We start from the raw sequence: 10,963 nt of genomic DNA on the forward strand, positions 1-10,963 counted from the left end.
CTCTCATCTGGGATACAAATAGAATCTTACACTTACACGGGTTACATTACGATGCGTTACAGTGCAGACCATGACACTTGTAGTCACCAAATTCCCACTTATAGCAGTCCTAGAGTTGTCCACGATCCCGTCAGCAGAGCGAGGATGATTGCTAGCAGGCTATACTTACCACGCAGTCGACCTCCTCTCTGGCAATAGGCACCTCCCTCTCTATTCCATCTTCCCCCACCCAACCGCTGTCCAAGTCCGCCTCAATCACCTTCGTGATGACTTGCGCGATTCGGTGCGTAGCAACGTCGACGCGCCATCCGAGCTTCCCCACCGTATCGTAGACGATCGACCGCCCAAGATGGCACCGCGTCTCCAGCGCGTACCCCGCCTGCGTGCAGAGCGAGTACGGGCCTGTGCACGCGCCCTGTGGGATGGGGTCGGCGTTGTGGTACACGTGCGTCACGGGTGCGGAGCCGTAGGCGGTCACCGAGTCGGAGGACGGCGGAAGCGGGAGGTGGAGGCGCTGCGCAGCCAGGCGCTCGCCTGGCGACTCGAATGCGACAGACGGGAGACCGAAGGTGGTGCCCAGGAGGGAGGCGAGCGAGCCTCCGAGGGAATGCCCCACCAGCCAGATGTTGGCGGTGGGATACAGGTCGGTCAGGTTGTTCACCAGCCCCTGCAAAATCGTTTCGCACTGGCATCAAATGACGTGGGTAGAACATGCACGATGAGAGACGCACCACCCCGATGTTGTAGAAGAGGCTGTCCTGCACGAGTGCGTCGCGCAGACAGGTGTTGTCGCATCTCCACTTGTACGCGTAGCACCTGCACACGGTGCTGAAGATCCATGAGAGGTCCACCCGCGCACAGCAGCACGAGAACAGGAGATTGTCGTTGAACTTGTCCTTCTTCGATGTCGGGCCCTGGAGCGTGGTGCCCTTGATCGCAAGGACGACGGTGTTGCTCATGGACGAGACGAAGACGTGCCCACGGAAGCCGTCTGCGCTGTCCTCCCAGCCAAACGGAAAGCTCTTCAACCCGCCAATAAGCAATGAAAATCTGAGGGAAGATAGAGGACATACTGTATTCCAAGCGGGATCCATGTCGTACCAGTTCTTCTGCTCGGGCAAAGCATAGGCGTTGCCGGTCATGCGGGCGAGCTGGGAGATGGTGTGCTTGTCCTCGACGTCCGGCCCCAGTACCTCTACTTGCTCCCACTCTACCTCCTCATCCTCCGCATCATACAGAGACCTCAGTCGAGCGCGTAGAAGGGCAGCGGTCGACCGAGGCCGCCAAATAGTGGTCGGTCGTGCTTGCAGGGTTATGGTGGGCGTGCTCGGTAATACGCCGATTGCAGATACATCGAACACAGGTTGCGCGTCGTAATTGTCAGATACATGAGATAGAGAGAGATCACGTTGCGATACAAATGAGATTGGTGTCTGATTTGGAGCACAGACAGATGTGCCGAGGAGGAACGAGATCGCGAAGAGTTGCAGGACACGCATTCCGCTCGAGGCGGGTCAGCTCATGTGAACAGCGATGGAAGGCAGCAGGTCCGCGAGACGCAGAGTTAAGATGGGGAGCAACGAGAGACATGCTCTCGGTCGGAGAGCTGCTTGGTGCTCAGCGCTCAGCGCTCATCCTCGATGACAGATCTGGTCACACGTTGAGCGGCATTCTGCGGGTACAACCGCCTCGAGCCCCACGTCGTCCGAGAAAGACACTAAACTGAGATGTATTGAAATCACAACAGTACCAGATAGCAATAAGTCAATCATAAGGTGCAGACCGCTCATGTCCGATATTAATTGGCAGGTGCGACGAAACAAGCGACGTGGTGTAATCACGTCCGCGTCCTCGGCGAAACCTTGCTGGCATACAGGTCCTTGATGTCGAAGAATATGCTGAAGCCGAATGCAACGCAGAGCAAACACGACGCGGCTGTCGACAGGTTGTAGGATTCGCACCTGTTGAGATGCGAACTATGAGCTGGGCATTTTGGCAGACCTCGCGATGAACGTACCAGCCATCGTAGCCTGAGCTTGGGCACCGCGGACCTAGGAGGATAAGGACGAACTCCGTCCCCCACAGGACTATTGAGACAATATCGAACAGCATGCCCCACTTCAGCGTCTTCCTCGCCCTCTTCCACTGCGCCTCCATCGCTAGCCCGGCAAAGATGCCGTGCCTCTTTGCGGCCAGGCGTCCTCGTCCTCGCGCGGACCCAGGGCCCGCGTGAGAGCCAGAAGGAGTAAAATCCGAGGCTTCGTCGTCCACCTCCTCATTCCACTCTCCCTCGCGCTCACGATCACCGCCAAACACCGTAGGATCCACGATCAGATTTACTTGCACAGCGTCACCACTGCCCCCACCTTTCTTCTTCTTTCCTCTCTTGTTCTTCTTCCCGCCTGGCAAGCTTTGTATGGGCAATACCATGAGACCGCCTGGTCCTTGTAAAGCTGTGTCCTTCTCTTTACTGCGTCGGCCACAACAGCAGGGGTAAACGAAAAAGACATATGTTGTCGCGAGGAATGAGACAATAGAGAGGACGTAAAGCACGTATAAAGGTAGCCTTCCGGAGGGAGGTGGGGTGGAACTTGGTTTGATGACCTGCGGGAGGTGTCAACCAACGAGAAATCCAACAAATATATAGGGATAAGAATGGTATGGAGAGTCGGAAACACAGCTTCAGAGCATACACACAAGAATCGTCATAACTTACCCCAGCTGCATATATGGAAGCCACGGTAGCTGTCAACGAGAACAGCAACTGTGCCAACCTCACGGCCAATCTCTTCTTGGGGCCATCTGTGATCAGCTTACCCTTATTATCTACGCTTCCAATGGCTGTCTCCCCCTCGCGGTCTTTCTTTACTGCTTTGCCAAACTCGCCCTCCAGCATGCGCATGCGCTCCTCTTTGACATTGGGGTCAACAGGCCCACTGACATCAGGAGTATCAGCGCTCCAGGGAAGAATATTAGGATCGCGCGAGGATCGGGAGTTCAAGTCGTATGGGTAAGACGGAGGTGGAGTGAGATTGTACGGGTTAGTGTCGTATACATGTGTGGGGAACGCGGGATCAAACGGTGACATACTGGCTCCGGGGGCAGGGAGAGGGTCTGAAAAATTCGGAGACTTGTTGTTGCCATACCACGCATGCGAGAATGGAGGGAATCTAGCGATGTCGATCTCGGAGTCGTTGCCTCGCAGTTCAGTCTGGGGTTCCCGCAAGGGCTGTGCAGCATTGGATAAGGAGGTAGCGCTATGGAAGTGTGCTGAGGGAAAGAAGTTGAAGGAGGCAGAGAGAAAGGTCGCCTAACGGGTGCCCTAGAATTTGGGCTGGAAGGCGAGTATGAACTGGACGCTGAGGGAGAGACGAGGGACGGCGTATATGCGGATTCAGGACTAGCGAGAAGACGAGTTACAGGGGAAGGAGGATACGGGTCGTGCGCACGGAATTCCAAAGCTGGGTGATCATACAAATCGCGGTTCAAAGTCATCGCGTAGTCTGCGAGATCCAATGCCTCTACGGATACATCGAATGGCTCTCTGTGCCGCCTCAGAGATTGTACAGACTGATGATAGTCGTCGTAAGCATGTCGTGAAGCTAAAGGAAGGGGATCGTTAGGCTCTGGAGACCAAGGTCGATAACGAGAACGCGGAGGCGGAGTGTCGAGCCGGTTAAAGGAATACATTATGTCGTGAAGTTGTCGTGAGAGTCGTTAATAGGTATGGCAATGGGTATATTTGCATGCGGTGGAGGACACTATGGCCGACAGCGGCGGTGATGAGGGGACGCCTTGCCAGTGGACGCACGATGAGCCACACCCAGGATCGCATCCGGCCCTGTCCGGCCCGTCCAGATACTGGGTAGCCTGTATAAGATTCTGCACTTAATGTATGCTTTCTCCGGGACAAGTTTCTCTCGCATAATTACACCACTTGTAAATATTGTGATCTTATATCCTTTGAGTGACTCCCTGGGCGAAGTTGGAGCGTGAAGCTGACGGTTATATTACGGCCCCACGGTGGCGTAATCTGGACCGAGTATGTTGAGATTGCTGTATGACATGGAACACTCATCAACGTCTGTCTCCGTGTCTTCATTTTCAGGCAGGTCCGAAACTTTACAATGGACCATATTGATCCAACCAGCCTTGAGCCTGTCGCCAGCTCTGTGCTCTTTGCTTACATCCAGGACTTGTACCAACCGCCGAATTTTCTAGCTTCGTCTGTCTTACACGCTGCCAAAACTACTACAAAACGCTTGAGAATCTATCTCATATCTCCATTCTTCGATGTGCCTCGAAGGAATGCGGGTGCTGACGCTGCAAGTGAGGCAGCAGGGATATCGCACACGAAGCATTGGTATGGGGTGCAGAGGCTGCTGACGTTCGTCTATGTCCAAGCGACGAAAGTCGCACAGGATTCCGACAGGGTGTTGATGGACATTGATGTTCTGCTGAAGGGATCGAAGGATGTCCTATCAGAGAAAGTGATCCAGGATGCGCAGCGTATCTTCTGCGGTTCGTCCAGCTTATATGCACTGAAATGTTCCACTCCATCTCACTGTGCTTCAGTTTTGCTACAAAGTGGCGGCACACCCGACCTCCCGCTGTTCCTACGACAGCGGACAGACATCATTTCGTTACCGCCCGATGACCATCCGTTACACTCACTTCACCCAATCCCTCCAGCCCCAGACCCGAGCGTACCACCTATGCTGCACGTCGTCGCTCTGGGCGGCACATTTGATCACCTCCACGCAGGTCACAAGATTCTGCTCAGCATGGGTGCCTGGATCGCCAGCGAGAAGCTCATCGTCGGAATTACTGGTGACTCACTTCCTGCCTGCACACATCACCCATCTTGACATGCTACCTGGGCCCGCAGACGATGCGCTGTTGAAGAAAAAAATATACAAGGAGGTCCTCGAGTCGCTGTCAGTGCGCACCGAGAGGACCCGCACGTTCCTCGAGCTGTTCAAGCCTGGTCTCGTCTATGATATTGTGCCCATCAGCGATGTGTACGGCCCAACGGGTTGGGATCCGAACATCCAAGGGCTGGTGGTCAGCAAGGAAACTTTACCTGGCGCCTCATCCAGTGCGTCTCGCTGCTACGTATCCCGACCTCAGTATTCTAGTAGCTGACCTTCGTCGTTCATGATATTCGCTGCCGTCGTCGATATTCAGTCCACAAGTGGCGCGAGGAGAAGAGACTTCCTCCACTTCACACCTTCGTCATCGACGTAATTTCCTCCACTGAAGCGAGTGTCGACGACGACGATGCGGAGGTGCTCAAGAAGACCAAGATGAGCAGCACCTACATCCGGGAATGGATCGTGAACAACGAAGCACGGACCGTGCAGCCGTAGAAAGCTGTAGATGAGAAGGAGTACCTGCAGGCAGCCGGCGCATATTTGCGAGCTTGTCGCAATTGCACACTGTCAGATGTATTAGATGGGTATGTATAGTGGTGGCTGTTATTTGTCGGGCGGTTATCACCAATAAGTACAGAATAAATGAAGCCGCTAGTCCAAGTCCTGAATGTCCGTGTACGAAACCAGAGGAAGGAAGTGTGCATGATGGAGATACAAATGCAGTACGTTCGTAGTCCGAAGTCGAAGCCGAAAGAGGGGATATAATAACACGGGTGCGCGTCCCCACACGCACCGACCTACCATCCATCCAGCCAGTCCTATGAAATAATTTCGCGAGGACGGGCAGGGCAGGACTACCGCAGCTCGCTCTCACCCAAACTCGCGAGGTCGATGAAACGTGTAACGCGCTTCATCGCCCGCGCAGTGCTGTCTCTCGCCTCCACGCCGAGATCTTCGTCGCCCTCGCCCTCGCCCTCATCCCCCTCCTTCATAACCCTCTGCGCATGCCGCTCACATAGCATACGCCCGTCCACCTCATAGTACTCCACGAGCCGCTCGGTGCACCGTGCGTACTCACACAAAAGGTGCTCGGGGTGATACCGCTGGCCCGCGTGCGAGACCGCACACGGGCCCTCGATGGGCTGCCCGCATGTAGGGGCAGCACACAGCGACTTGTTGGCCTCGTGGTAGTGATATGCACAAAAAGGCTTGCCGTCGAAGACGTAGAAGCTCTTATCAGGGAAAGTTTTCTGCGCGATGTGTGAGAAGGTGTGTGACCGGCGACGGAAGACAGAAGCATACATGGCATGTGTGGCAATTAAAGCATTCTCTGTGGTATTTGCCTTTTAACTGGCCGTCGGAGGACGACACCGCCTGCTTTTCGATGGTTAAATTACAACGGCGGCACTACCACCCGAGCGATTCTCAGTAACCGCACTGCGAACGAAGACGTCGGAGAAGACTCACCTTGGGTAAATACATATTCTTCCAGCATCGATCGCACAACACGCTCCCCCCATCCATCTGGATCCACCGCTCGTCGTCGATCGTCTTCTCGCACCGCACACAAACCTTGACCTGCGGCCGCTTCTTTCCCCGCGCGGAATCGCGATTCGCACCGAGCGTCGGGCTCGTATGCGAACGCACGGGGAGCTTCGGCGGCTTGCTGTCGCGCTGGCTGTCGGGGACGAGCTGTGTAGGGAACGTGAAAGGACTCGCGGCGGAGCTCGCGGTGGGCGACGTCGGGTCCTCGAAGAGCGTCTCCAGCGCCCTGTCCAGCGCCCCGGTTGATTTGGCCGCGGAACGCGCCGAGTACGCAGACGCTCCCGTCGACGCGGAGAGGCTGCGCATCGGGGGACGCGGCGAAACTGGGGAGTAGTGCGACTCGGAATGGTCCATGGACGGGAAGCGCACCTTGTCCTTGCCCGTGGACGAGCCGCGCGGTCGTGCGGTCCCAGAGGGGACCTGCGGCTTCGGGCTCCGAACGTCCTCTTCTGTGTCCTCCGCGTTAGAGTCGGCATATGCCAACCCGCTAAACTCAGACCCCGAGCTCGGCGAGAACAGCGGGTTGTCTTTTGCCTCCTCTTTCGCAGGCTCAGGATCGGGCTTGGTCGTGTCAATGTCCGGTAGCTTATTCTTAAACTTCTCGAAGAAGGGTAAACGAATGGAAGTCGGCGTTGTCGGGGTTGCGGGAAGAGCGGGCAGGGGAGCCTTAGGAGGCTCTGTAGCTGGTGGCACAATGCGATCGCGCTGATAGATCGAACCACCTGGACTGACGGGTGATGCGATCGTTGGGCCTGATGCGGGAATAGTGGGAGTGGTAGGGTGATGGGCAGCGTGTGGGGAAGGGATACCGGCAGATACCGGCGACTTCTGGGAAAAGGGCGTATGTGGAGAAGGTGAGGATGTTGCTGAGTGGGGGGAAAGAGGCGGCGTATGCGCAGCCACACGTACAGATGCTACGGCCGCGCGAAGTTCAGCCTCTGAGAGCGACACGAAATTATTTAGCCGAACTCACAATAATTTGCAGCCGACATCATGTCGAGCAATTTGGGCGCATTCGCCCGCCGGCGGTCCATGCTTTGTCTGTGCGGCAAAGGAAGGCAGTCATCGCCATGGCTATTTGGCGCAGTAAACATCGCTGCTCGAGCAGCAGCCGCAAACCCTCTGCGGCCAACGCCAGCCATCCCCGCAGCGCCGCCAATTTTCGTGTCGATTTCAGGGACACGAGGAACGGGAGGGGACTCGAGTGGTGGGCTCGCAGGGTTATGATGTAGATGTTGCTCCGGACGCCGAAGGCTTACATTTGAAGCCGCGCGTGGGCGCTGTGGCGGGAGCTGAGGTGAGTAGTTCGGCGGTGGATATCGCATGCTGGCGCTCGAAGGGGCGCGTGCGCGCGTAGGCGGGTCATTCAGAATTGGAGAACGATGTTCGGGACGCCGCATGCTCGCATTGGATGGCGCTCGCGCGCGCGGCGGGGGTGGTTGAGCGGGCGTGAAGGCCACCCTGGGTCCCGTGGAGTAGAATACCTCGGGTTCTTCTTCCATAGAAGGACGGCCGCTGGCATTGCTCGCAGTCCGTGGACGCGTATGCGACGGGGACAATGCGCTTGCAGAGCTTCGTCCAGCATACGTGGGAGAAGCGAAAGGCGCAGGACTCGACTGCACGGGATGTCGAATGGCATTTGCAGACAAGGGAAACGAGCGCACGCTGGTGGTCGAAGGCGCACGTGGACGCGGCGCAGGGCTACTCGGCAGGGGTGGATAGTTCGCAGGCGTTCCCGTCCTCGAAACCACTTCAGGCACTCCTGGTGAGCTGCGAGCGCTGAGCGGCGATGGCATCCTTGGTGGACCAGCGGGCTCTGGTCGAGTGGGAAATAGCACGCCCGGTACGTCCGACATACCACCCCGAGCTAGCGGGCTGGGCACGCGCTCTGGGCGGTCATCGCTGCGAACGCTCAGCGAGGACGCTGTGGATGGCGCGCGTGCGCGCGAGGGCCTGTCTGTCCCACGAACATTCAAGGAGGCAGTCGAAGGTGCGCGCACACGCGATGTGTCTGCTCCGACGCGCGCACCGAGGGACACTGATGACGGCGCACGCTCTCGCGGTGGAGGCGTCGCCGGACCAGGGCGTTCAGGCTGTGGGTGGAGCGGGCTTACCTGGCGCTGTGCTGGGTGCTGATGTGGGTGCTGGTGTTGCTGTGGTGCCTGGAGACGCGGAAAGGCGACTACATTCTGAAACTTCTGGGGAAGCAGGCTGGCTGTAGTTTTAGGTGACATAGGTTGTCTAAGGGCGGGAAGGGGAGGAGGAGGGGCACAGACATGGTCGCCGAGGTCGGCTATTGGGACTGGCTGGTTGCAACTCGAACACTTGACCGTCGGGAGGATTTGGGAGATGCGCGCTGGGCCTTGAGCGACGGGAGCGAGTTGGGCCATAAGGAATGTGGTGCACGGTGGTGCTCGCTATTGCTAGGGATGGGAAGAGTAGTGTGTACGGCCAGCGCAAGGGCTTTAATGGGGCTAATTAGTGGGAGGTAGGATAGTGGGAGACGAAAACATATCGAGATGGTTCATCAGCAGGACGCACCACCTGCTCCATTTTTATCTTATACGCGCTGCCACCACGTTGCTACCCACCATGTCCCCAACATTCTTGGCATTTATTTCCTACTACTCGCTACGAACATACAGGAATATTGCAAGGATGCGCCTATTCGAGGCAGAACGTGTCCGACGAGCACACGCAGCTCACAACTGAAGATATATTCTGCGGGGTACAAGGCATCTCCAAAAGCGTGCGACCAAGATCGCACGCGTCTTCTCACTCAGAATGGTTTAGCTTCACTCTAAATCTCAGGCAGCATTGATCATCACGACAGAATCAGCTTTCCATCGAGATCGCCTCTCATCTCTTCAGGAGCGCCACCCTCGACGCCAATCCTGCAGGCGCACCACCGGTTAGGCAGGCTCAACGAGAACGGACTATGACTGACCATCTCAGTGAACAACCTGCACAACAGGATCCTCATTGCCCATCATAGAACCTCTTAGGATGCCGCTGCCATGCCATGGGAAGCCCCGCAGATTGGTTGTCGTCGATAACGCCATTACCCGGGGAATTCAGAAGTCTTCCTCGCGGGAATAACCCGTCCGAGCCAACCGGTACGGACACCGCAGAAACCGTGCTTGACGCTGCCCAGAAGACGACAAGCAGAGAGCACAAATGCAGATCTACTAGGGAGACGGGTGAGTTATATGGCATCAGGGAGAGCGGTACGCTTCCCTACATGTGTTCGCCGCCTGCATCGCTGAGACCTCAGGCAATTTGAAGCCTTCGTCAAGGACTTTCTAGCGCATATCCGGCCATAAAAACCCGACGAAAATCCAGAAATCAACGTGTTGGTGCAAAATGAAGTGGAAACATGTAAAATTGACTGACTACGCTAACAAGTGGTGGGCGTGCGAGGAACACGACACACGTGCTCATATCCAAAGAAGGATAATCTCTTCAAAACATAAGGAACCAAAAATCCTGCGAGACATCTTCGCCGAAATGTTCACAATATTTGCGCAGCACCACTAGTGCGCAATACGAGGCTTCTAGTGTGGGAGTCGTGGTCCTCCCAGCTTCTTCTCCTTCTATTGTCGTGCACTCGCTCTGGACTCACTGGAGTTGCGCTGAGGCATCTATTCCGGGATAAGCCTAACACATTGAGTCGAACGTTTCGTCCGAGTCGTTGGTACTCAACTCGAGGAACCGTGAAATGTTTTTCAGAATGTATGCTGGTCGACTGAACTCTCACACGAGTGACAGGCTAGCAAGATCAGTATCCTGCCAGAAACCGGAGAAATGACGGTGAAAGCAACCACAGAACAAAAGGTGAGTCGCATCTTTGTCCCTAGCATTCATCCATCTGTCTATCATACTGCACGGTATCTCCTGACCTCCCTTGTACATTTATGTCGAGCAGCGTTCCAAAGCTGAAACCACTCGGAACAACAGAACAAGCACTGTCACCCTCCAATGTTGCGTTGCTGCAGTGTAGGCGCTCACACCCGTCCACATGGGCTGCACCGCTGGATGCTCAGAAAGAACCGCCGTGCGACCAGCGCTGTAGCTGCAGCTTCTCTTCTTCGCTCTTCTCTCGGTCATATGCATACGGATTTCGCCGTCGTTGCTTCGGGACGTTGTCCCGCACTACGTCATGCACGAGACGAATCTTTTCGGGCGGCCTGCCGTGATCATCCACTGCTGCGACGTACGGGAACAAGCGTTGCAGGAGCTGTTGTGGCTCCATTACCCCTGGGATGTATTTGATTATCGCACAATGCGTTTGCATCTCCCAGCGCCATCGAGGTGAATCCGGAGCATCAATGTGAGTGTTTGATTTCTAGCCTGATAATGTGACAAACCGTCCCAGAATATACTATAACAACAGAAATGAGGGTGCACAACTCTGCACAACTCCGACCTCAACGTGTCATCTGGGGCACACCCAAAATTCCCTCCCAAATTGCAAAAAAGCCAGCGAAGCAAGCCTCGACTCGCCTGTCCTCATTGCAGACGCAAGGCATACAAGACACCGAGCC

General features: G+C 55.9%; 6 protein-coding genes across 6 annotated transcripts; 1 reads left to right on the forward strand and 5 right to left on the reverse strand.

Annotated features, from left to right (window-relative positions):
- Window positions 1-46: 46 nt before the first annotated feature.
- On the reverse strand, window positions 47-1,499 carry SCP_0405000 (Putative lipase; the record flags this gene model as incomplete). The annotated part of the gene is made up of 4 exons (XM_027757232.1): window positions 47-109; window positions 170-667; window positions 732-1,022; window positions 1,074-1,499. The coding sequence occupies 4 exons, from the start codon at window positions 1,497-1,499 to the stop codon at window positions 47-49; spliced, it is 1,278 nt and encodes a 425-aa protein (XP_027613033.1).
- Window positions 1,500-1,837: 338 nt separating this feature from the next.
- On the reverse strand, window positions 1,838-3,690 carry SCP_0405010 (hypothetical protein; the record flags this gene model as incomplete). Its single annotated transcript, XM_027757233.1, has 4 exons — window positions 1,838-1,961; window positions 2,018-2,604; window positions 2,717-3,310; window positions 3,373-3,690. The coding sequence occupies 4 exons, from the start codon at window positions 3,688-3,690 to the stop codon at window positions 1,838-1,840; spliced, it is 1,623 nt and encodes a 540-aa protein (XP_027613034.1).
- A 437-nt stretch (window positions 3,691-4,127) lies between these two features.
- Window positions 4,128-5,369, forward strand: SCP_0405020 (hypothetical protein; the record flags this gene model as incomplete). Its single annotated transcript, XM_027757234.1, has 4 exons — window positions 4,128-4,521; window positions 4,576-4,830; window positions 4,889-5,098; window positions 5,188-5,369. 4 exons carry the CDS (start codon window positions 4,128-4,130, stop codon window positions 5,367-5,369), a joined length of 1,041 nt encoding a protein of 346 aa, XP_027613035.1.
- A 359-nt stretch (window positions 5,370-5,728) lies between these two features.
- Window positions 5,729-8,809, reverse strand: SCP_0405030 (hypothetical protein; the record flags this gene model as incomplete). Its single annotated transcript, XM_027757235.1, has 4 exons — window positions 5,729-6,124; window positions 6,177-6,281; window positions 6,342-7,333; window positions 7,393-8,809. The coding sequence occupies 4 exons, from the start codon at window positions 8,807-8,809 to the stop codon at window positions 5,729-5,731; spliced, it is 2,910 nt and encodes a 969-aa protein (XP_027613036.1).
- Window positions 8,810-9,398: 589 nt separating this feature from the next.
- On the reverse strand, window positions 9,399-9,679 carry SCP_0405040 (hypothetical protein; the record flags this gene model as incomplete). Its single annotated transcript, XM_027757236.1, has 2 exons — window positions 9,399-9,604; window positions 9,661-9,679. 2 exons carry the CDS (start codon window positions 9,677-9,679, stop codon window positions 9,399-9,401), a joined length of 225 nt encoding a protein of 74 aa, XP_027613037.1.
- Window positions 9,680-10,458: 779 nt separating this feature from the next.
- On the reverse strand, window positions 10,459-10,671 carry SCP_0405050 (hypothetical protein; the record flags this gene model as incomplete). The annotated part of the gene is made up of 1 exon (XM_027757237.1): window positions 10,459-10,671. One exon carries the CDS (start codon window positions 10,669-10,671, stop codon window positions 10,459-10,461), a length of 213 nt encoding a protein of 70 aa, XP_027613038.1.
- Window positions 10,672-10,963: the final 292 nt, after the last annotated feature.

Source organism: Sparassis crispa (genome assembly GCF_003851025.1).
Source record: "Sparassis crispa DNA, contig_000003F, whole genome shotgun sequence".
Lineage (NCBI taxonomy): Eukaryota > Fungi > Basidiomycota > Agaricomycetes > Polyporales > Sparassidaceae > Sparassis > Sparassis crispa.